Below are 24,633 nucleotides of genomic sequence, written 5' to 3'. Positions count from 1 at the left end.
GCACTTTGGGAGGCCGAGGAGAGTGGATCACCTGAGTTCAGAAGTTCAAGACCAGCCTGGCCAACATGGTGAAATCCTGTCTCTACTAAAAATACAAAAATTAGCTGGGCATGGTAGCGGGTGCCTGTAATCCCATCTACTCAGGAGGCTGAGGCAGGAGAATCACTTGAACCCAGGAGGCAGGGGTTGCAGTGAGCTGAAATCGCACCACTGTACTCCTGCCTGGGCAACAAGAGCAAGACTCCATCTTAAAAAAAAAAAAAAAAGAAATAGCTAACGCATGTGAGTTGCTATGAAGATTAATATAATTGTGTTGGCTACACTAATATAAATTTAGTTTGTTGTATTAATATATTTATTGTAGTTAGCTATTATCCTCATTTTATAGGTAACAAAACAGAGGCAGTGTTCCTAATATGTCCAAGATCACACAGCCAAGAAGAGGTAGAGCCAGGATTCAAATTCAGGAAACCTCCTGTAGTCCCAGCTACTTGGGAGCCTGAGGTAGGAAGATCACTTGAGCCATGTGTTCAAGTGTAGCCTAGACAGCATAGTGAGACCCTCTTAAAAAAAAAAAACTTAAAAAACTGATTAAAAAGACAACAGTCACTCTTGTCTATACCAAGTCAGTTTACTTTTTTTGTTGTTGTTTTTATGTTTTCCTCAGACAGGGTTTCACTCTGTTGCCCAGGCTGGAGTGCAGTGGCATGATCTTAGCTCACTGCAAACTCCACCTCCCAGGCTCAAGAGATCCTCCAGCCTCAGCTGGACTACAGGCACTACTGGTACGTACCACCACGGCCGGCTAGTTTATTATTTTTTGTAGAGATGAAGTTTACCCATGTAGCCCAGGCTGGTCTTGAACTCCTGGACTCAAAACGATCTGACCATCCTGGCCTCCCAAAGTGCTAGGATTACAAACGTGAGCCATGACACCTGCCCCAAGTCAGTTTTTAAATCAAATTATATCTCCAAAAAATTTAACTACCTGGGATTACTGCCACATCCTCTCCCTCCTTACCTACCATTTGCCTATCAATAATTATTCATATAAACTAGCTCACTGAGGTAGGTCCTGCCTCCCAGACAATAAATCCTTCAAGGTCAGCCCAAAGCCTGCCTCAGCTAGCTGAGCAAGGCATTTGTTTATTTATTTGAGACAGGGTCTTGCTCTGTCATACGGGCTGAAGTGCAGTGGCATGATCATAGTTCACTATAACCTCCAACTCCTGAGTTCAAGCAATCCTCTTGCTTCAGCCTCCCAAGTGGCTAGGACTACAGATGCATGCCACCACAGCTGGCCCTTTTTTTTTTTTTTTTTTTTGGTAGAGACAAGGTCTCACTGTATTGCCGAAGCTGGTCTCAAAAGTCTGGTCTCTAGCAATCCTCCTGCCTCAGCTTCCCAAAGCGCTGGGAATTACAGGTGTGAGCTACCATACCTGGCCACATTTGAAGCACTAAAGACAGATACATGATACGATTTAAATCTAGACATGAAACCCAGTTTTAAGAATTATTTTCTGGAAAACTATAGACTTTTACCCTTTATGACCTTTCAAAGGTACCTATAGATTGTAAAATTCAGTTTCCCATCTGTTACATAGTATACTAGGTCCATAAATCCAGTAAATCTGTTTTCATGATGACCTCACCCATCCCATGATGTCCACCTATTTGGCTTAATAGGACAATATACCTGGAGAACCAACCGTCTGTGCACAGACTGTGGCAGAATTTAAGTGATGGTTTGACTAGAACGGTAGCCCACCTGGACAGGCTGAACCCCTCAGTGATAGTCCCGTTACCTCCATTACGAGAGATGGTCTCAAGCCCACCACACACACAATTTAAAACAAGGTCCAAACCTCAGAAGAGCGCAAGCTGACAAGGCTAAAAAGCCTCTAGGTGGTCTTGTTCCAGGAATAAGCCAACTAAAACTTCTCCAATGAAGGCCAAGTTGTAGAGGTGATAGGTGGATAAGTTGAATAATCTGAATATAGAGTCCATTTTTCCAAAACACACTTTCAATGTCTGTCCTCCCATTCACTCAACCCAACTTTCCCCAAGTTATAGAACTTGAAATCAGCAATCCAGAAAGCAAAGAAGCAGGCTATAGGATTAACACAGGTAACATAATTAAAATAAAAGAGGGGAGGGAGATTTTAAAACAATCTGCAAGAGAAAAATGACAAATGATTTGGCTTTGTAGCTCCTTCTGGCTTGAGCAGTTAGGAGCCTGAGGGCTGAGGCAGCAGGGGCAGCAGGACCTAAAGATGACAAGCAGGCAGAGCGCTCATCTGGGCCTGGTCACTTTCAAGAGCTGGGGCTGCGACAGAGAACGTCACCACTGGCCCTGAGAGCACATTTAGCTGTTTTTTGCAGGAACCAAGGGATTGAGACAGTGGCAGAACCCTCACTGGAGAAAAAGGAAGATGACAGAAAGCCACACTGACAAAGAAAAATTGCAAATACACAGGCCACAATCATAACCCTACTACCAACCCTCAATTTTCCAGGGTAATAACCAAAGGTAGGCTTATTAACTTGGCCCTCAGACCACCCCATCACCACGCAGAGAACAAGAAACTTATCAAAATCCTCCTCCCATTCTTTCCCAGTCCTGCAAAGAAATAAAAAGGAGCAGCTAAGCACCTGAAAGCAAAGCAGTGAGCAGAAAGAGAAGCAAGGGAAAGAGCCATGGCCCCAGTACTCCCTGAGATTACCCCAGTTAGCATCCACAAATAAGAACTCACGGTCATAAGATCGAATGCTTTTGCACAATGGCAAGAGAGAAGAGGACATCCAGGGCAAGATATTCTGTCACAGGCAAGTTCATATGAAGCCAGTGAAGGAGGCAGAACATAACCCACCTGACCTCCACTTGACTGACACGTACACCTCCCCAAAGTCGCCTTGCCCCAGTAGGCTCCCAAATCGAGTCTTTAAAGCCCCTTTTCCCAAAGGAGCATCAGTAAGTTCTCCCATTATCATCCCACTCAACCAGTCTTCCATTTATCCATCATTAAGCCCAAGTCTCCATTTTGTCCCTGGTTGGAAATGTCTTATTTTTTTGCCCAGATCCTCAATCCCCAGCCCTACAATAAAAGCACAGAAAGAGTCCTCAATTCCCCACCCAACCCTAGCATCCCTATTTGGTTATGCTTGCACTCCACCCCTTCCCAGATTCTACACCTTCAAATATAAACCCAGCGAAGAGGACATCTGAAAACCCTAACAGATAGGGATAGGGAAAGGAGTCTCCAGTGACTATAATGGCAGGGGTTGGCAGGACACAGGAGGATGTTCCATGGTACAGCTCAATAGGCAAAATACGAGCTCTATGGCCAGAATGCCCCATACCTGCTTCAAGTTTTCTCTGCCCTTCCTTATTCCAACCATAGGGCAGTATCAGGCAATGCCATTACCCCCACTCCACTACTGGTTCCTTTCTGGGTCCCAGCCCCAGCACTCATTCGAGCCTACTACCTAAAGGATCTACTAGCCTGTAAATACCATGGCAGCCCATTCCCCACTTATTGAGAGGCCAAACCCCAGAACCATCCCATTGGAACACAGGTTATTCCTGAACTGGAGAAAAGTCAGTGAAAATGGTCAAGCACAGGCAGAGGAAAATGGGCATTATTTACTGCATTTTGGTGTGACTAACTCAAGTTGAAGGCTGAGGACCAGGCCACCTGCCCTGGAAAGTCTGAAAGATGGCAGGCTAGCAGGACGACGATGAGCTAAATCCTTCTGGGCCACAGGGCAATCCTTCTAATTCCCACATTCAAACCCCTTTCCTCACCAGTCCTGGGTTCTCTGACTGCCTTCCCTTTAGCTATCAGGTCTTCCTGGATGTCAAATTGGCTCCTTTGACACTGAATGCAATCAAGACAATGACAACCAGGTTTCCAAACTGCAAATTGCCCCAAGTTTTATTTGTAGTCCATACAAAAGGGAAAAAAATTAACGTTTTCTAACACCACCTACTTGGGGAGATGGGGAAGTGGGACTGTGCCGCTCACCATCAGCTAGAACATTAGTGGTCAGCAGGGACTTGGATACATACCGACTGACTGTCCCAACAGGAACTCAGTCTCAACAGTCTACAGAGGAACAGTCAGGGTACCCTGGACTGCTGGCACAGCTTGGCGCATAGGAAATGGTTAAGCTAACCCTTTCCTGGCCTCCTTCCCATCTAAAAAGAAAAAGGCGCCGGCGACCTCAGCTGCAGGTTGCTTCCCCATCCAGACGACCTTAAATATCGCGCACAAAAATAAAAGGGAGCCAGGAAAAAAATAAAAACATAAAAGAAATTCCCATTCTGGGGAGACGGGAGGCAAGGTAGAGGGGAAACCGCAGATCTAGAGCCAGTAGCAAGATTTGCTGCTGAGGCGAAGGAACAAAGTAGGTTACTGCCGAACACTCAAAAGGATCATCTCCTGGGGAAGGCCCACATGGTAGAGGGGATGAAAAACCGCAACCAGGAAAGATATGGGCCAGAGTAGTTATAACCTGGATCTGTAACCCTACCCACCTCTTTTCTCCCTCCCTCCCTGTGGTGCCCAATCCCAGGATGGCCCTACATGCGGCGCTGGTAGCCAGAGTGCATCTGAGCCGCCCGCAGGTAATCATTATAGGAGCCCGAATAGCGTGCGTAATCGGAATGGGCATCGGGCAGGCGACGGTAATCCAGCGAGGACTTTGTCGGCGAGCGGCGGAACGAAAGCTGCGACTCTGATAAACGGCGGTAATCAGAGAGCTCGGCTAAACGCCGGTCGGAACCATACCTAGTCGAGAGAAGAAGACAGTTGGTGAATGAGACAATTGAGGGGAGGACTCCAGGTGGGCATTGGGGAGATGCCAATGGGGACAGGGAGGGTGTGATCACATTGGTCTCCAAGAGATTGGTCTCCTTTTGTCAGAAGGCTCATCACCCTATCCAGGCCAAAAAAATCAAGCCTGGCTTCAACTCAGTGGGAAATCAAACCCTCCACTGAAGTCCTCCCCTCTGAACTAGCCAAGGTGGATTTTGGTCTACATTCCCACACCACAGCAAACTATCTCCGCCCCTGGGCCCTGCAGAGAAAGACCTTGGTTATCAACAGAACGGCGGATGAAAGCAAGGTCCCCAACTTCCCACAGTGGACGCACCTCATAAACTTGCCTTTAGCCAGTGAATGCCAAAGGGACTACTCTTTAACCCCCATCCCTGCCAAAGCCAGGACAACCACGTAATAGGCTTAAGGATCCTTGAGACAGTGGGAAAGGATATGGGCCACGGTCCTGCAGGCAGTAGCTCCAATGACACTTGAGCTAGCCTAGACAGGTGACTGTGCCTGGCCTGACTAGCAGGTACCACCCCAGGCTGAGCACTATGCTCCACCTGAACCCTGGTGACCAGAAAAGTTCATAGACACTGCTCCCCTCGGCCTCTGGACATCCCACAGAAATAGAGAAGACCGAGGGAGGGGCCAATGCCTCCAGTTTCCCTCCCCTGCCAACCTCAGCCCCTTGCCCTAAGCCCCGGCTGGGGGCAGAGGCGGGGGGGCATACAGTACCTTTTCGACATGGCGACAGCCTTTTTGTAGGGATCGTCGTAGCTGGCCCGGGGTGGGGAGAGGCGGGTACGCTCATAGGGCGGCGGGGTGCTGTTGGCGTTGGCAACGGCCCCCTGGGACATGGACAGGTAGGCTGCAGACGGCTGACCTGCCCCATCGTAGGCATTGCCTGGCTGGCCGCGGTAGGAGGCAGCAGCCTGGGGATGCTGCTGGGCAGCATAGGAAGCAGCCAATGAGGCTGATGACTGAGTGCGGTAAGGAGCTGCCAGGGTGGCAGAAGGTTGGGCCCCATAGGCTGCTGCGGCACCATAGGAGCCAGTGGCCGCAGCAGCCGACTGAGCCCCATAGGAGCCTGAGAGGCCCATTGATGCTTGGGCCCCATAACTATTCAGCTGGGTCTGGACAACCGGCTGGGCCCCATAAGAGCCAGCCATTGGGGTAGTGGCTTGTGCGGCGTAGGCTGCTGGCTGGCTGGCATAGGCAGCAGCTGTGGCTGGCTGTGCCACATAGGCAGCAGGTTGGGAAGAGTAGGAAGCAGCCTGCTGTGCAGCATATGGGGCAGACTGGGCATTGTAAGAGGCCGAGGGCTGGGCATTATATGAAGCTGCCTGGGCTCCATAAGCTAGTGAAGAGGCTGCAGACTGGGCCCCATAGGAGGCTGCCTGAGCCCCGTAGGAGCCTAAGGAGGAAGCTGCTCCCTGGGTGTTGTAGGAAGAAGCAGCTGCACGAACCCCATAGGAAGAGGCAGCCTGGGCGCCGTAAGAGGATGGCTGGTTACCATAGGAGGCAAGGGAGGAACCCTGAGCCCCATAGGAGTTGAGCGAAGAAGCCGCAGCTGCCTGACCCCCATAGGAGGAAAGGGCCGAGGCTGAGGGCTGGGCTCCACCATATGGGCCGAGTGAAGAAGCTGCAGACTGGGAGCTAGGACTAGCCAGCTGGCCCCTGTATGGTGCCCCAAGGGAGACAGAGGGCTGAGCGCGGTAAGAGGCTGCCTGGGCTGTCATGGGCTGAGTCCGATAGCCAACACCCAAAGAGGCAGAAGGCTGGGCCCTATAGGCAGCTCCCAGTGACACTGACGGCTGGGCCCGGTAGGTAGCTGGCTGGGCCGTCAGAGGAGCCACATAAGAGGCTCGGGGAGGTGAACGGCGCAGAGGGCTGCGGTCGCGACCAAAGAAGGGTGGTGTGGGCTGACGGGCTTGCCCATCAAAGCCACCAGAGCTGTTGCCAAAAGCCTGCTGGTAGTCGAAGGTGGCAGAGAAGCCACCAGTTCCAGGGAAGGCCGTATCCCCAGCCCCTGGTTTCTTGGTCTTGTCCCCAGACTGGACAGCCAGGCCAGGCCCCTTCTTCTGACCCTTGGTGGAGAGTTCCACGTTGATGCGCTTGCCCTTCACTTCTTTGCCGTTGAGCTGCGCGATTGCGGCTTTGGCATCTGCTTCCTTCTCCATGTGAACAAACGCGTAGTCTGATAAAGCAGCAGACAGAGGGTTAGCAATTAGGGGGGCAGGGCATGCTACCTGATGGGTCCCAAATTGGACACACAACAGCACCCAGCTGTTGCCAGCTACCTCCAAGGCCTCCAAACCCTCCTCTCCAGGAGTATGTCATAAAATGTAGCTCCCATATAACAAAGCTTCTGACTGTCCCAAGCAGTCATCTTTACCTACAGCCTTCTTCCCATTCTCCCCTTTACAAACCCTGCCACCTCACCCAACTTCCTGGTGAGAGAAGAAGGAGCAAAGGTGAACTGCAACACAGGATAAAAATCTTCACATCTCCTGTAAGTACAAACCGGCAGAACAAAATGCAGAAAGGGTTCCTAGATCACTCAGTCTCACCAAACAGCTTTGAGGCCTAGCTCACTTTTGAGGCCTAACTCTCAAAACACTGGAAATGACCATTCACGTTTTGGTATGACCCATCTCTCAGCCCATGTCCAATTAAGGCAAGAGAGACTGCAACAAGCAAGCAGTTCACAACATTCCAATATGATCTCTCCACTTTTTCACAGTACTTCCCAAGTTTTCAAGGCACTCTCAGGTACAGGAGGAACTCATTTGGGCCTCACAATCCTGTAAGGTAGGCAGGGCAAAGAATCATTACCTCCATTTAACAGGTGGACATACATACATGCTCAGAGTTTTTATATGGCTTGCTCCACTCAAAGTGTGTTAGAGTCAGGACGAGAATCACAGCTCTTCCAATGCCCCTTTGCTACACAATCTATCCCTGAGAAGTCAAGGTATAAGGCAGGACTGTGTAATATGACTAAAAATTTAGGCTTAGAAGTAGAGAAGATGGACCCTGTGTAAGCCAATGAGGTATGGGAATAGAAACTAAGCCTACTGACTGAGTTCATGCCCAATCCCCCTGTCCCAGACCACATTGCATCCTCCACTGTTTCCTCTTTAAGGGACAGAGGTATACCTTACACCTTGGGCTTCTGTTCACAGAGCAGACTGCTTACCAGAAAGATCTGGTTTCTCACCTATAAGGTATGAAGCTGCAATTACTGCAGCTAACAGGCTCTGCTAAGCAGGTTACCCCTGCAGCTCTCATTATGATCTGAATAAGCTATGGTAGGAGAAGACAGGATGCTGGTCTCAAAGTTATACTTATCTACCACACAGAAGGAGAAAACTTCAGGAAATGAAGGAATGGAAAGAAATTCTCATGTCCACATTCACAAAGCACAAAGCACAGGCAGAATCTGAAGGAGAGAATCCTGCCCCTAGGAAATAAGCCTCTGAGCTTAGCTCCATTCTCAACCTGTGGCTACTCTTAGATAGTATCCAAGTACCAGGATGCTATCTGTCACATCAGTTTAAGAAACAAAGAGCTACCTAGATGACAATACTAAGATAAGAAACATTCTTAAAACCTCCAAACGAGGGTCCTCATTTTTAGAAACTTTCGTACTGGGATGCCTTATCTAGCTGCTCCTACAGAACAAGTCATTTCCCTGGATTTGAAGACAATGACACAAAACTCAGGATAATGGGGAAAAAAATACAATCAATAAGTAGAAGTCAGAAGTGTGGCACAGCACAAAAAGGATCCTTAATTAGGAATTCAATGGTCTCAGTTCCAGACCCAGGTATCACTAACTTATTATAAGATCTTAGGAAACTTACCATTGAGGCAGGTACAGGGGCTCATGCCAGGGCTTTGGGAGGCCAAGGGAGGCAGATTACCTGAGATCAGGAGTTCAAGATCAGCCTGACCAACATGGTGAAACCCTGTCTCTACTAAAAATACAAAAATTAGCCAGGTGTGGTGGTGCACACCTATAATTCCAGCTACTCGGGAGGCTCTGGGGCAGGAGAATCACTTGAACCTGGGAGGTGGAGGCTGCAGTAAGCCGAAATGGCACCACCGTACTCCAGTCTGGGTGACACGGCAAGACTCCATTTCAAAAAAAACAGAAAGAAAGAAAGAAAAAGAAGAAAAGAAAAAAACTGGCCAAGCACGGTGGCTCACACATGTAATCCCAACATTTTAGGAAGCCCAGGTGGGTGGATCACCTGAGGTCAGGAATTCGAGACCAGCCTGGCCAACATGGTAAAACCACGTCTCTACTAAAAATACAAAAATTACCCGGGCGTGGTGGCTGGCACCTGTAATCTCAGCTACTCCAGAGGCTGAGGGAGGAGAATCACTTGAACCCGGAAGAAAGAGAAGGAGGTTGCAGTGAGCCAAGATCATGCCACTGCACTCCAGCCTGGGTGACATGCGCAAAACTCTGTCTCAAAAAAAAATAAAAAGAAACTTACCATTTATTTCCTCCGACACATCTATCCTACCTACCTCAAAGTTAAGAGGTACAAGAGAAAAGACAAAAGTGCCTTGTAAGATATGAACAGCTACAGAATAAGGAATTATGATTATTCAAACCTAGAAATAACCAGAGATTTATTTCCCTATAGAATATTATCTTTTATCTCAAGCAAAACACAATGCCATGCAAACTTAGAACCTGGCACAGATGATAAAAGAACACAATGAGACCAGGCGCAGTGGCTCACACCATAATCCCAGCACTTTGGGGAGGCCAAGGCAGGTGGACCACCTGAGGTCAGGAATTCAAGACCAGCCTGACCAACAAGGTGAAACGCCGTCTTTACTAAAAATATTAAATTAGCCGGCCGTGGTGGCATGTGCCTGTAATCCCAGCTACTCAAGAGGCTGAGGCAGGAGAATCACTTTAACCCGGGAGGCGGAGGTTGCAGTGAGCCAAGATCGTGCCACTGTACTCCAGCCTGGGCAAAAACGGAGAAACTCCGTCTCAAAAAAAAGGAACAAAATGAATTATCACAACTCTGTCCTCAACACTCCCATGGCCAGAGCCTTATCTACCCCACCTGTGAAAAGCTACGTGTTTCCTTTGGCCTAGCCATAAGGCACTAAAGTTGTCCTGTGATCCTTCATCTCCACTTTGGGTAGAGTAAGCTTAAAAAAAAAAAAAAACAACCAGCATGTGACCTAAAAGCCCTTTAAAAGCAGAGGCTGGGCCAGGCATGGTGGCTCCCTCCTGTAATCCTAATACTTTGGGAGACTGAAGTGGAAGGATGGCTTGAGCTCACGAGGTCAAGACTACAGTGAGCCACAATCACACCACTGCACTCTGGCCTGAGCAACAAAGCGAGACCCTAAAGAATGAATAAATATTTTTAAAAATTTTTAAATAAAAAATAAAAACCAGAGGCTGAGGTAATCCTCGGGAATGGCAAAACCACCTGGAGACGGCAAGCAGAAAGGCCCAAAGTGAAAAGGAAGCAGAGTTGCTGGAGCTCATAGGCACTTGTTGCAGGGAGGGGCCTCCAGACATTCTGAGGGAATTATCAAGGAACAATTCTAATAGTCCTGATTATTCTATCCACAAATTCCTGACACTAGAATGAGACAAAAACTTCCATGGGCTTACAAGAGCATTTGGACATCCCATTGTCTGTTTCCCTCCTTAGCTGGGTTTTATTCAGACCAAGTGGTGAAATTTGAAACTTGAGATTCCACATGTACGATTCAAATGACTACCCAAATAAGTTTTATAACTGGTCAAAAAATTTAAAAATCCAGGCCAGGCATGGTGGCTCACACCTGTAATCCCAACACTTTGGGAGGCCAAGGCAGGCAGATCACCTGAAGTCAGGAGTTCAAGACCAGCCTGGCCAACATAGTGAAACCTGTCTCTACTAAATATTCAAAAATTAGCCAGGTGTGGTGGCCTGTAGTCCCAGCTACTTGAGAGGCTGAGGCAGGAGAATTGCTTGAACCCAGGAGGCGGAGGTTGCAGTGAGCCAAGATCTCACCACTGCACTCCAGCCTGGGCAACAGAACGAGACTGTCTCAAAAAATAATAATAAATATATAAATAATATAAAAATAAATACAAAATTTAAAAATCCATCTGATACAATTGTAACCAAATTGTATCAGGAAGTTTCTAAGCCTGACATTGGAGGGGAAAGTGTGAATAGGTTGCCCAGCTAACTCAACTGCATCCAGTAGTGATAAGCCCCATCACAGTAAGCAGCAAAGCACAGACCTAGCTAGATTAAAGATGCCCTAACACCCAAGTACTCCTAAGACCATTAAAACGAGAGATCTGAAAAATTCCAGGAACCTTCTTGCCCAGAGATCTAATTCAAGGAAACTCTGAAGGAAATCACTGCATTGGGACTATCAAGTAATGTTTTACAGAGATCTCCAAATGGTCTGGTGGCATCACAAGTCCTCCAGTAACAAAGTTAAGTGAATCCAGAAAAACAAGTTCTCCTATCTTAAGACTAAAAATCTTAAACTTGAGGGCTAGGCGCGGTGGCTCACACCTGTAATCCCAGCACTTTGGGAGGCTGAGGCGGGCGGATCACAAGGTCAGGAGATCGAGGCCATCCTGGCTAACATGGTGAAACCCCGTTTCTACTAAAAATACGAAAAATTAGCCGGGCTTGGCGGCGGGCGCCTGTAGTCCCAGCCACTTGGGAGGCTGAGGCAGGAGAATGGCATGAACCCGGGAGGCAGAGCTTGCAGTGAGCCGAGATGGCGCCACTGCACTCCAGCCTGGGCGACTGAGCAAGACACCGTCTCAAAAAAAAAAAAAAAAAAAAAAGAAAAGAAAGAAAAAATCTTAAACTTGAAACTACAGAGCTCTGTATAGGAAGAAGAAACAGTCACTCACAAAAATGAAGAGAAGATATTTTCCTCTTTTGTCTTTCAGATCTCCCCACAAGTCTGTACATGTTTCCGGAAGCTGTTCATCTTTGAACACCCAACAGGAGGAAGCTGTGGAGTGGTTACAATCCACTGTTGCTATTGAGATTTCTGTTCTACAAATCCTATCTAAGCTCCTGGAGTAACCAAGCAACTATGTTGTTTTTTTTTTCCCTGTGAAATAAAACAGAGCTGGTTGTCCGGTACAACACCAAGCTTCTGTGCTTTTCAAAGCCCTGTAAGCCAACACAAGGAGACTCAATCAAATGACCATTCCCAGCACAAGAAATGAGTACACTCTTTGGAGAGCCAGTCGCTTCTACTACACTCCCAACTTTCAACCCTCACTTTCCGTCATCACAAACAGATAAAAAGACATCAGTGGAAGATATGATGTTCAAATCTTTCCCAGACTCTTACATCGAAGTATATCAGGAGCTCTGTTACACAACAATATAACTGCAAATAGTTGACCACCACTCCCTGAGTAAGTCAATGCATTTTTGCTAATCAAATGTTTACAAAGGAACAAAATGCACAAAACTCTCTCTAACTCTCACAAGGAGTCAGCCAGGAGTTCTAAAAATTCATGTGCAGTTATGCACTTCACCCGCATTGTCACTTGGTGTTGGGTCCCAAGCAAATTCAGGCAAATTTTTGACTTTCTCTACCACCTGAAAGCAAGCAAGAAGCTTGAGTTCCAGGGAGACTGTCCCTTCAGATGTTTGACTTTAGACTCTCAATCTAGTAGCCACTCTACCTAACAACCACAAAAGAAACTTGCTAAGTCAATTAAACACAAAACTCTCACAAATGAGACTCATATACCCCATCTTTCTGCTGGACAAGTACCCAATCTGAGACCCTCCCCCACTTTTACTCTAAACAAAAGCAAAAATCCATGCACCATACAGCCTGCCTCAGAGCACCCAGCAGGAAAGCCCGATTCCGGATAGTCGTGGACTTGTACAACCTGAGTTGAGGAAAATAGAATGCAGTATTAATGCAGAACAAGGACTTGTTCCTAGTAGTGGACACTATGACCCTTTTTATTTCCCCCACTTAAAGGACTAGGAATGGCCCCAAACATGTGCCTTTCCAGGACAGCAAATGAAATATCTTGGTGGGATAAATAAGCACTTGCACTCACATTTACTTCCTATCCCTGAAACTTATCACACAGGGTATGAGCAGGTATGACCCCACCAGGAATAGGGCATCAGATACTCCCAGGCTGCATCTTCCAAAATGACAGGGCAAAGTTAACTCTGATCTGTTCCCAAGTGGAGCAGAGACTGGCCACATACACAAGGGCTGTCCCACCAAACCTTGCCAATGTAAAAGATAAAGAGCTTAAGGGATAAAACTCAGGCTATGAAAAAGTCAACTGGGTCCCTAGTCAGGCTTAAATTATGGTGACACATTTTTCTCCAAGAAAAGGCAATAGGGATCTGCCCTGAGGATTAGACTACTCAAGCAATGACTACTACTGATTCAGTAAATCGTGTTTAGCCACTGTTTAATGAAGACCTCTCACAGACTCCTCCCCAGGACCCCCTCAGCCAGAGTATGCCCCCCTGCAAAGTCACCAAGCTTATAAAAGAATGACACTGCCCTAGGGCACTGGCTTGGCACGTAAAGACCACGCAGAAGGGGACTTCATAAAACAAGCTTTCTTGCACATGCAAAAGGCTGGGGTTTCCAGTTGACAGATGTAAAATCGAGCCCAAAGAAAAATCCCAAGTTTGAGGGAGGAGGAAAGCACAGAGCTGCCACGCCTAACCTACCTAACGTTGAAAGGCCAAAGTGATTCGGAAGGGGCCCCTCTCTTACCCAAGTGTAACTGTGCCCATGAGTAGACCCATGCCAGACAAGACTAAAAGACCCCAGCCCGAGAAACGTCCAAGGGCCCCGTTACCTTCCGCTTGAGCACATTCATCGGGAGGGAACAGGAGGGCGGCCTTGGGGCGTCAGCCCCCACCTTTTCCCTCTTCCCTTGCTCTGACCGACGTCTGGAGAGGAAGTGGGGAAGTGGAGAAATCTTCCCCGCTTCATGATCCGGCTTGTGCCCGTCACTTCCCAATTTCCGCTGGGTGCCAGGCCCAGGAGACCAGGAGAAGGCGCGCCCCCGGTACACTCGCAAGGCTCTCAGGCGCGTCCCCGGCCCCGTAGCTTGGCTCGCAGTGGCCGCCGCACCCACCCAGAGCCGCTTCCTCCTACTTGGTGGACGGTTCCTGGACCGCAGGGGAGGAGGGTGGCTCTACCCAACGCGCCCCCAACACCTCCGACCTGCTCCCGCGCACTTCCCCACCCCTCCCAACCGCGCAGTGACCGACCCCCGGGTAAGGGGCGTGGCTAACAGGCAGAGTGCCCCGAGCGCGCCCGCGCCCGCGCCCCCGCCCCCGAGCGCGCCACCGCGTTACCTTTCACCACGTCACACTCGATGACGCGTCCGCGGCGCTCGAAGAGGCTGCGCAGTTCCTGGCTCGTGCATGCAGCTGACACATTGCCCACGAAAATCTTCCAAGTATTAAGAGGCCTTGGGCGCGACATCTCCACCACGAGCGCGCGCCCCGGCCGCAGCTCGTGGCCGTGCAGGGCTTCGATGGCGCGCAGCGCGCCCGCGTTCTCGCGCATGTGCACGAAGGCGAACTGTTTCATGACGGCGCAGCTCATGACCGTGCCGTAGGGCGCAAAGAGAGCTGCCAGCTCCTCCGGAGTCGTATCCGCCCCGTCGACGTTGCCCACGAATATCTTCATTTTGTCGCCGCAGCCGCCTTCTCGGAGAGCCCGGACCTCTCCTCCAGCGACAGGTTAGACGTCCGAACGACCGGCAGTCCTCCCCAGGAATGGCTGGCGACCGAGAACCCCGCCGCGCAGGCGCCCTGGCCTAGCCAATGGGGACTCGCATCCCGCGCGTCCAGCGACCAATCAGAAACGCTGAGGGAAGATGCGCTCAGGCACAGCCAATCCCAGAGGGCCTAGAGCCCGCTCGTTAGCTGAGGGGGTGGGAAAGGGACGACCAACCGCCACGGCCCGTGGCGGGAGGGGGGTTGGGAAGGAGAGGGAGGGCTGAAGAGGGAAGAACGCGCGCGAGCGGCGCCGGCAGCAGAGGCCTAGTCTGTAAGGCGGCTTCTGGCCCGGGTGGGGCTGCGACCGGCGGGCTCCCAGGAAAAACTTTGTTCAATTGAAAGTCAGGGCTCCTGCCATTCTGGAAGCCCTGTCCAAACTCGCGCCTGGAGGTGGCCGCGTGAGTGTACGGGGAAAGGCCGGGCCTGGCGGGAGAAACCAGGACCGGCGCCTTGAGTCGGCAAACGGCTCCCGGGACTGTGCTGGGCACCGCGGGGGGACCTGAGGCAGGCCCCGGAGAAGCCCTCATGCCATTAATTCATTCTTTGGAAACATTCCCTGGGGTTGCTGAGCTGCTGGCAGACGGTGAAAAATCAAAGGCCTCTGCCCTGATGGAATTCCCAGTCAAGAAATAATGGAATGACGCTATTGTATGTTTGAAGATTTTCATAATAAACAGTTTAATAAACGAGAAAATTAATTCTGCAGGAAGCAAAAGTTGAGCCTTATTAAAAAAAATTTTAGTCCGGGACTGGTGGCTCACGCCTGTAATTCCAGCACTTTGGGAGACAAAGGCAGGCAGATCACCGGAGGTCAGGAGTTCAGGACCAGCCTGGCCAACATGGTGAAACCCCGTCTCTACTAAAAATACAAAATTAGCCGGGCGTGGTGGTGCGCGCCTGTAATCCCAGCTACTTGGGAGGCTGAGGCAGGAGAATCGCTTGAACCCGGAAGGCGGAGGTTGCAGTGAGCCAAGATCACGCCACTGCACTCCAGCCTGGGCGACAGAGTGAGATTCCATCTCAAAAATTTTTTTAAACAGATTCGAGTATGTAAATAAGATTGTTGCATGGCAGACAACATCAAAAACATAGATATGTGACAAACTCAGGGAAATATTTGCGTACGTGTTCAGTCAACAAATAGCACCTACCATGTGGACACCACCAAGAATATAGCAGTGAACAAAAAAAAATGACAGAAATCCCAACCTTCTTGGATCTTATGGTGGGGAGACAGGCAAGAAATAAGTAAAACATAAGCGTGTTAGATGGTGATGAGGACTTGGCGTAATCAAAGGAACTAAGCCATCTTCTGAGGGAAGATCACGCCGGCCAGAAAGTACAAGTCGGAGTGCTGGGGCAGAAGCAAATCTGGCTGGTTCAAGGAAGAGTCAAGAGCCAGTATGGGCCAGGCCCAGTGGCTCACGCCTGTAATCCCAGCACTTTGGGAGGCTGAGGCGGGCGGATCACCTGAGGTCAGGAGTTCAAGACCAGCCTAACCAACATGGTAAAACCCTGTCTCTACTAAAACTACAAAACATTAGCTTTGCTCAGTGGCAGTATCATAGCCAATGAGGTTTATCCGAGGCGCAATTATTGCTAATTGAAAACAAAACATTAGCCGTGCGTGATGACTGGCACCTGTAATCCCAGCTACTCAGGAGGCTGAGGCACTAGAATCACTTGAACCCAGGAGGTGGAAGTTGCAATGGGCTGAGATCGCGCCACTGTACTCCATCCTGGGCAACAGAGCAGGACTCCGTCTCCAAAAAAAAAAAGCCCAATATGGCCAGAGCCTGGAACAGAGAGCAGAATAGGAGGGTGGGAGTTCTGTAGCACAAGGCCATTGAAATGGCATGTGTTTGGGCCAGGCGAGGTGGCTCACGCCTGTAATCCCAGCACTTTGGGAGGCCGAGGCGGGCAGATCACGAGGTCAGGAGATCGAGACCATCCTGGCTAACACAGTGAAACCCCGTCTCTACTAAAAATACAAAAAATTAGCTGGGCATGGTGGCGGGCGCCTGTAGTCCCAGCTACTCAGGAGGCTGAGGCAGGAGAATGGCGTGAACCCGGGAGTTGGAGCTTGCAGTGAGCCAAGATCGCACCACTGCACTCCAGCCTGGGCGACAGAGCAAGACTCCGTCTCAAAAAGAAAAGAAAAGGGGCAGTACTCTGGTATCTCCTGAAATCCAAACTGCTGGCAGTATTCCCAGAACAGGGTATCAGCAAACCCCTAGCTACCCAGTAAGCATAGCCATTTTATTTGTTTATTTATTGAGACAGTTTAACTCTCGTCACCCTGGCTGTAGTGCAGTGGCGCTATCTCAGCTCACTGCAGCCTCCGCCTCCTGGGTTCAAGCAATTTTCCCTGCCTCAGCCTCCCGAGTAGCTGCGATTACAGGCGCGCACGCCACCACGCCTGGCTAATTTTTGCATTTTTAGTAGGGGTTTCAGCATGTTGGCCAGGCTGGTCCCGAACTCCTGACCTCGTGATTCGCCTGCCTCGGCCTCCCAAAGTGCTGGGATTACAGGTATGAGTCACCCCACCCGGTGGGTGGGGTCTCACGTTAACACAGTGAGACCCATAGGTGCTTTTAATTTTTCTAGTAGCCACATTTTAAAAGGTGAAAAGAAACAGGTAAAACTAATTTTAGGCTGGGTGTGGTGGCTCATGCCTGTAATCCCAGCACTTTGGGAGGGTGAGGCAGGGAGATGGCCTCAGCCCAGAAGGTTGGGGCCAGCCTGGGCAACGACCAAAACCCATCTCTAAAAAAAATTTTTTAAAAATTAGCCAGCGGCTGCGCGGGGTGGCTCACGCCTGTAATCCCAGCTCTTTGGGAGGCCGAGGAAGGCAAATTACGAGGTCAGGAGTTCGAGACCAGCCTGGCTAACATGGTGAAACGCCGTCTCTACTAAAAATACAAAAAATTAGCTGGGCATAGTGGTGTGCGTCTGTAATCCCAGGTACTCAGGAGGCTGAGGCAGGAGAATTGCTTGAACCCAGGAGGCGGAGGTTGCGGTGAGCTGAGATCGTGGCTGCTGCACTCCAGCCTGGGTGACAGAGTGAGACTCCATCTCAAAAAATACATATGTACATATTTGTGTGTGTGTGTGTGTGTATATATATACACACATATATATATACACACACACATATACACACATATATATACATATATACACATATACACACACATATATACATATATACACATATACATATATATACACACACATATATATATACACACATATATATATATATCTGCGGGTGGTGGTGCACCTGTAGTCCTAGCTACTTGAGAGGCTGAGGAGGAAGGAATCGCTTGAGCCCAGGATTTTAAGATTATAGTGAGCTGTAACGGTGCCACTGGACTCTAACCTGGGCAGAAGAGTGAAACTCTGTTTCTAAATACATAAATTAATTAAAGAGATGTAAAGAATCTTGCCAAACTTCACAGACCTGGCAAATCAGAATGCTGGGGCTTGAATAAGGATCTGACTCCTTGATCTGGAATAATGGAAAGAGCGTTAAATTAGCCCTAGTTCAGTTTTATGGTCCAGGTGGGCAACCCTCTTCCCTCCTGCAGCCCTCACTGAGTTTCTCATCTGTAAAGTGTCTAGTTTGGCTTGGCTGATCTCAAAGAAAAGTTTGCAGGTTTTTTCTTTGTTGTTGTTGTTTGTTTGGTTGGTTTGTTTTGTTTTTTTGGAGACGGAGTCTCGCTCTGTTGCCCAGACTGGAGTACAGTGATGAAATCATGCCTCCCTGCAGCCTGGACCTTCCGGGCTGGTCTTGAACTCCTGACCTCATGATCTGCCCAGCTCAGCCTCCCAAAGTGCTAGGATTACAGGCATGAACCACCATTCCCAGCCATCCCCAGATAATTTTTAAATTTTTTTTTTTTTTTTTTTTTTTTTTTTTTGAGACGGAGTCTTGCTCTCTCCCCCAGGCTGGAGTGCAGTGGCGCGATCTCGGCTCACTGCAAGCTCCGCCTCCCGGGTTCACGCCATTCTCCTGCCTCAGCCTCTCCGAGTAGCTGGGACTACAGGCGCCCGCCACCGCGCCTGGCTAATTTTTTGTATTTTTTTAGTAGAGACGGGGTTTCACCGTGTTAGCCAGGATGGTCTCGATCTCCTGACCTTGTGATCCGCCCGCCTCGGCCTCCCAAAGTGCTGGGATTACAGGCTTGAGCCACTGTGCCCGGCCTTAATTTTTACTTTGTAGAGACGGGGGTCAATTTGTTGCCCTGGCTACTCTCAAACTCCTAGCCTCAAGTGATCCTCCAGCATCAGCCTCCCAATGTGCTAGATTCTTTACACTTATGAATATCATCTTCCTTACCTATAAAATAACTGGCTTTACCACATTTTTGTTTTTAGGTGTAAGAGTTTTTTAATTGTAAGTTTGGGGATGGGTGTGGTGGCTCATCCCTGTAATCCTAGCACTTTGGGAGGCTGAGGCAGGAGGATCACTTGAGCTCAGGAGTTCAAGACCAGCCTGAGAAACATAGACCCCATCTATATGAAAATAATTTAAAACATTAGCCAGGTGTGGTGGTGTGTGCCTGTAGTCCCAGCTACTCTGGAGGCTGAGGTGGTAGGATCACTTGAGCCCAGGAGGCTAAGGCTGCAGTGAGCTGTGATCACACCACTGCACTCCAGCCTGAACAACACAGTGAGACCTTGTCTCTAATAAAAATTTCTCTTGGCAAGTATGTATGAAGGATAAGGCCATTTTCAGCAATAACAAGTGTTGAACACAATGTAAAACATATAGTAAGAAGTTTGGGCCGGGCGCGGTGGCTCAAGCCTGTAATCCCAGCACTTTGGGAGGCCGAGGCGGGCGGATCACGAGGTCAGGAGATCGAGACCATCCTGGCTAACACAGTGAAACCCCATCTCTACTAAAAATACAAAAAATTAGCCGGACGTGTTGGCAGGCGCCTGTAGTCCCAGCTACTCGGGAGGCTGAGGCAGGAGAATGGCATGAACCCGGGAGGCGGAGCTTGCAGTGAGCCGAGATCGCGCCATTGCACTCCCGCCTGGGAGACAGAGCAAGACTCCATCTCAAAAAAAAAAAAAAAAAAAAAAGAAGTTTGGCCAGACGCAGTGGCTGAAGCCTATAATCCCAGCACTTTGGGAGGCCAAGGCAGGAGGATCACTTGAGCCCAGGAGTTTGAGACCAACCTGGGCAACCCAGGGAGACCCCATGTCTCAAAAAATACAAAAATTAGTCCCGGCGCAGTGGCTCACACCTGTAATCCCAGCACTTTGGGAGGCCGAGGTGGGCGTATCACTTGAGGTCAGGAGTTGAAGACCAGCCCAATCAACACGGTGAAACCCCATCTCTACTAAAAATACAAAAAATTAGCCGGGAGTGCTGGCACGTGTCTGTAATCCTAGCTACCTGAGAGGCTGAGGCACAAGACTTACTTGAACCCGGGAGGTGGAGGTTGCAGTGAGCCGAGATCATACCACTGTGCTCCAGCCTGGGTAACAGAGTGAAACTCTGTCTGAAACAAAAAAAAAAAAAGAAGAAAAGAAAAAGAGCAATTAGCCAGGCATGGTGATGTGCACTAGTGGTCCCAGCTGGGAGGCTGAGGCAAAAAGCTTGCTTGTGCCCAGGAGTTTCAGGTTGCACAGAGCTACGATAATCATGACACTGAACTCCAGGCTGGGCAACAAACTGAGAGATCATGTCAAAAAAAAAAAAAGAAAAGAAAAGAAGGAAGGAAGAAAGAAAAAAAAAAATAAGTCGGCTATGGTGGCTCACACCTATAATCCCAGCACTTTGGGAAGCCAAGGCAGGCAGATCACTTGAGGTCAGGAGTTTGAGACCAGCCTGGCCAACGTGGCGAAACCAATCTCTACTAAAAATACAAAAAAAAAAGGCCGGGCGTGGTGGCTCACGCTTGTAATCCCAGCACTTTGGGAGGCCGAGGCGGGCGAATCATGAGGTCAGGAGATCGAGACCACGGTGAAACCCCGTCTCTACTAAAAATACAAAAAATTAGCCGGGCGTAGTGGCGGGCACCTGTAGTTCCAGCTACTTGGAGAGGCTGAGGCAGGAGAATGGCGTGAACCCGGGAGGCGGAGCTTGCAGTGAGCCGAGATTGCGTCACTGCACTCCAGCCTGGGTGACAGAGCGAGACTCCGTCTCAAAAAAAAAAAAAAATTAGCTGGGCGTCATGGCACATACCTGTAATCCCAGCTACTCAGGAGGCTGTGTCAGGAGAATCGCTTGAACCCAGGAAGCAGAGATTGCGGTGAGCTGAGATCATGCCACTGCACTCCAGGCTGGGCAATAAGGTGAGACTCTGTCTCAAAAATAAAGAAAATAAAAAATAAGTTAGCTGGACATGGTGGTGCATGCCTGTAGTTCCAGCTACTCAGGAAGCTGAGGCAGAAGGATTGCTTGATCCCATGAGATGGAGGCTACAGCGAGCTATGATCACACCACTATACTCCAGCCTGAGTGACAGAGCAAGACACCGTCTGAAATATACATAAGTAGTGATTTTTCACCTACAAGGGTATCCTGTGGGCTATTTGGTGCAGGACTATCCTGCGCATTGAAGGTTGGTAAGTATCCCTAGTCTTCCCCCAATACCAGCAGCATCCCCGCCCCCACCTAGCACTGTCACAGTCAGAAGAAATAGCCCTCACAAACTTCCATAGGGCCATACCATCCCCACTGAGAACCACTGATCTAAATCAAATTTTGTAAACTTAGGTAAATTTAGTTTTGGGTAAAAACAATCTCTGTAATAAAGCAATCTGATAAGGAAAGTCTTTACCTCTTTACAACAAATGGTGAGAGAGGCTAGAGAGAAATTCTGTCATGGAAACTAGTCCCGTCAAATTTACTTATGAGACCTTTTCCTAAGTTAATTGTATCAATTTACCTGTGGTTTACTAGGTCACTGTAGCAGGTTTATTAATGGCCTCCAAAGATATTAGGTCCTAATCCCTGGAACTTGTGAATGTTACTTTATGTGGCAAAGTCTCTGAAGATGTGATTAAATCAATGGCCCTTGCTAAGAAGAGATTATCCTGGATTACTCTGGTGGTGTTAAATGCAATCACATGTATCCTTGTAAGAGGGAGGCAGAAGGAGATTTGACACAAATACACAGAGGAAAAGGCCATGGGAAGACAGAGCAGACTGAGTGGATGGTGCTGGCCTTGAAGATTGGAGTGAGATTCGGCCACAAGCCAAGGAATGCCAGCGGCCGCACAAAGCTGGAAGAGGCCAGGAAGGGATGTTTCCCTGTAGTTTCTGGAGGAAGCAAGCTCTTGTCCACACCTTGATTTCGGCCCAGTGATACTAAGTTTGTACTTCTGGCCTGCAGAACTGTGAGAATAAATTTTTGTTGTTTTAAGCCACAGTTTGTGGTACTTTGTTACAGCTGCCACTGTTACAAAGGAAACTGATTACAGGAAACTAATATGAGTTAGTAACAACACAGATAAAGACATTTTCACAGCTGACTTTCATTATTCCATTGCATAGGTGTTCTTCTCTGTTAGAAAGGAGCTTTTCCCTTTTTGGTCTCCTTCCTTCCAGCTTTCCACCCTATCATGTGAATGTGTGACAATGGGAGGCTTGGTGCTGTGGTAATCACCCTTGCCACCAAAAGGGGAGAGGGGATATGAAGAGAAACACAGTTCATGATGACAGTATCCTGACGTCGCCACACCACTGGACCTGCTCTGAATCTTCAAATCTCCAGACTGTTGATCTGGTGACATAATTAAATGTCTTAATTGCTTTGGCCACTATTAGGACTGTGTTACTTACTGCAGAATTCATCCTAATATAGAATTCCACAGACAATATCAAGACTGAAAATAAACAATGACACAGTCATGTCATTAAAAATAGGGAGGTATAGGCCGGGTGTGGTGGCTCACACCTCTAATCTCAGCACTTTGGGAGGCCGAGGCAGGTGGATCACAAGGTCAGGAGATCAAGACCAACCTGGCTAACATGGTGAAAACCCATCTCTTTTTTTTTTTTTTTTTTTTTTTGAGACGGAGTCTCGCTCTGTCGCCCAGGCTGGAGTGCAGTGGCGCAATCTCAGCTCACTGCAAGCTCCGCCTCCCAGGTTCACGCCATTCTCCTGCCTCAGCCTCTCCGAGTAGGTGGGACTACAGGCGCCCGCCACCACGCCTGGCTAATTTTTTTGTATTTTTAGTAGAGACGGGGTTTCACCGTGGTCTCGATCTCCTGACCTCGTGATCTGCCGGCCTTGGCCTCCCAAAGTGCTGGGATTACAAGAGTGAGCCACCACGCCTGGCGGTGAAAACCCATCTCTACTAAAAATACAAAAAATTAGCCGGGCGTGGTGGCACTCACCTTTAGTCCCAGCTACTCGGGCTGCTGAGGCAGGAGAATCACTTGAACCCAGGAGGTGGAGGTTGCAGTGAGCCGAGATCACCCCACTGCACTCCAGCTTGGGCAATAAGAGAGAAACTCAATCTCAAAAAAAAAAAAAATTTTTTTTTAGAGATGGGGTTCTTGCTATGTTGCCCAAGTTGGTCTCAAACTCCTGGCCTCAACTAATCTTCCCATCTTGGACTCAAATTTTCCTTTTCATTTATTGATTTATTTTTGAGACAGGGTCTCACTCTGTCCTCCACGCTGGAGTGCAGTGGCACAATCATGTCTCACTGCAACCTTGACTTCCTGGGATCAAGCAATCCTCCCATCTTGGCCTCCCAAACTGCTGGGATTAAAGGCCTTTTCTTAAAAAAAAATTTTTATTTTTTTAGATACAAGGTCTTACTCTCTCAACCAGGCTGGAGCAGAGTGGCATGGGGCTCACTGCAGCTGCACACTCCTAGGCACAAGCAATCCTCCTGCCTCAGCGTCCTAAGTAGCTGGGACCATAGACTTGTGCCACCACACTCAGCTAATTTTTAAGTTATTATTATTATTTTGAGACAGAGTCTTGCTCTCTCACCCAGGCTGGAGTGCAGTGGCGCGATCTCCACTCACTGCAAGCGCCGCCTCCCGGGTTCACGCCATTCTGCCTCAGCCTCCTGAGTAGCTGGGACTACAGGCACGTGCCACCACACCTGGCTAATTTTTTGTATTTTTAGTAGAGACGGGGTTTCACCGTGTTCGCCAGGATGGTCTCGATCTCCTGACCTCGTGATACGCCCACCTCGGCCTCCCAAAGTGCTGGGATTACAGGCATGAGCCACCGCTCCTGGCCTTTTAAATTATTTTTTGTAGAGACAGGGTCTTGCTTTCTTGGCTAGTCTGGTTTCTAACTGGCTTCAAGCAGTCCTCCTACCCTGGCCTCCCACAGTGCTGGGATTACAGGCATGAGCCACTGTTCCTGGCCAAAACGGAGCATCTTTGCCTGCAGTTCCACTTCTGCTTTGCAGATGAGGCTTCAAGATGTTTGAACAGTGTTCTGTGATTTAAAAATAAACTTTGAAAAACCACACAGCCAGAAGTTCAGAAGAAAATGAGGATGTTGATCTTTTTTTTTTTTTTTGAGACGGAGTCTTGCTCTGTCACCCAGGCTGGAGTGCAATGGCGCCATCTCGGCTCACCGCAAGCTCTGCCTCCCAGGTTCACGCCATTCTCCTGCCTCAGCCTCCCAAGTAACTGGGACTACAGGTGCCCTCCACCACACCCAGCTAAGTTTTTGTATTTTTAGTAGAGACAGGGTTTCACAGTGTTAGCCAGGATGGTCTCGATCTGACCTTGTGATCTGCCCTCCTTGGCCTCTCAAAGTGCTGGGATTACAGGTGTGAGCCACCGTGCCCGGCTGATCTCCTTTTTGTGTGTGTGTGTGTGTGTGTGTGTATGTGTGTGATAAGAATCTGGCTCTGTCACCCAGGCTGGAGTGCAGTGGTGTGATCTCGGCTCACTGCAACCTCTGCCTCCTGGGTTCAAGCAATTCTCCTGTCTCAGCCTCATGAGTAGGTGGGATTTCAGGCACTGTAATCCCACTACACCTGGCTAACTTTTGTATTTTTAGTAGGGATGGGGTTTC

At 48.9% G+C, this 24,633-nt stretch overlaps 1 protein-coding gene and 1 pseudogene across 4 annotated transcripts; one reads left to right on the top strand and one right to left on the bottom strand.

Moving 5' to 3' along the window:
- Nucleotides 1-3,908: 3,908 nt before the first annotated feature.
- RBM14 (RNA binding motif protein 14) lies at nt 3,909-16,370 on the bottom strand. Of its 4 annotated transcripts, none has more exons than XM_055267144.2 (3): nt 14,192-16,370; nt 6,913-7,023; nt 3,909-4,790 (listed from the first exon to the last, which is right to left on the bottom strand). In XM_055267144.2, exons 1-3 carry the CDS (start codon nt 14,526-14,528, stop codon nt 4,768-4,770), a joined length of 471 nt encoding a protein of 156 aa, XP_055123119.1. In that variant the 5' UTR covers nt 14,529-16,370; the 3' UTR covers nt 3,909-4,767. The 4 variants fall into 4 exon arrangements, with proteins under 4 accessions (XP_055123119.1, XP_055122873.1, XP_055122944.1 ...); XM_055266898.2 differs by having other exon boundaries at nt 5,562-7,023; nt 14,192-16,352; XM_055266969.2 differs by lacking the exon at nt 14,192-16,370 and adding an exon at nt 13,687-14,068 and having other exon boundaries at nt 5,562-7,023.
- LOC129461073 (uncharacterized) lies at nt 16,163-16,289 on the top strand (annotated as a pseudogene).
- Nucleotides 16,371-24,633: the final 8,263 nt, after the last annotated feature.

The sequence above is a fragment of the Symphalangus syndactylus genome, chromosome 1 (genome assembly GCF_028878055.3).
Source record: "Symphalangus syndactylus isolate Jambi chromosome 1, NHGRI_mSymSyn1-v2.1_pri, whole genome shotgun sequence".
NCBI lineage: Eukaryota > Metazoa > Chordata > Mammalia > Primates > Hylobatidae > Symphalangus > Symphalangus syndactylus.
The sequence above is the reverse complement of the archived record's forward strand: the minus strand, read 5'-3'. Positions and strand labels throughout refer to the sequence as shown.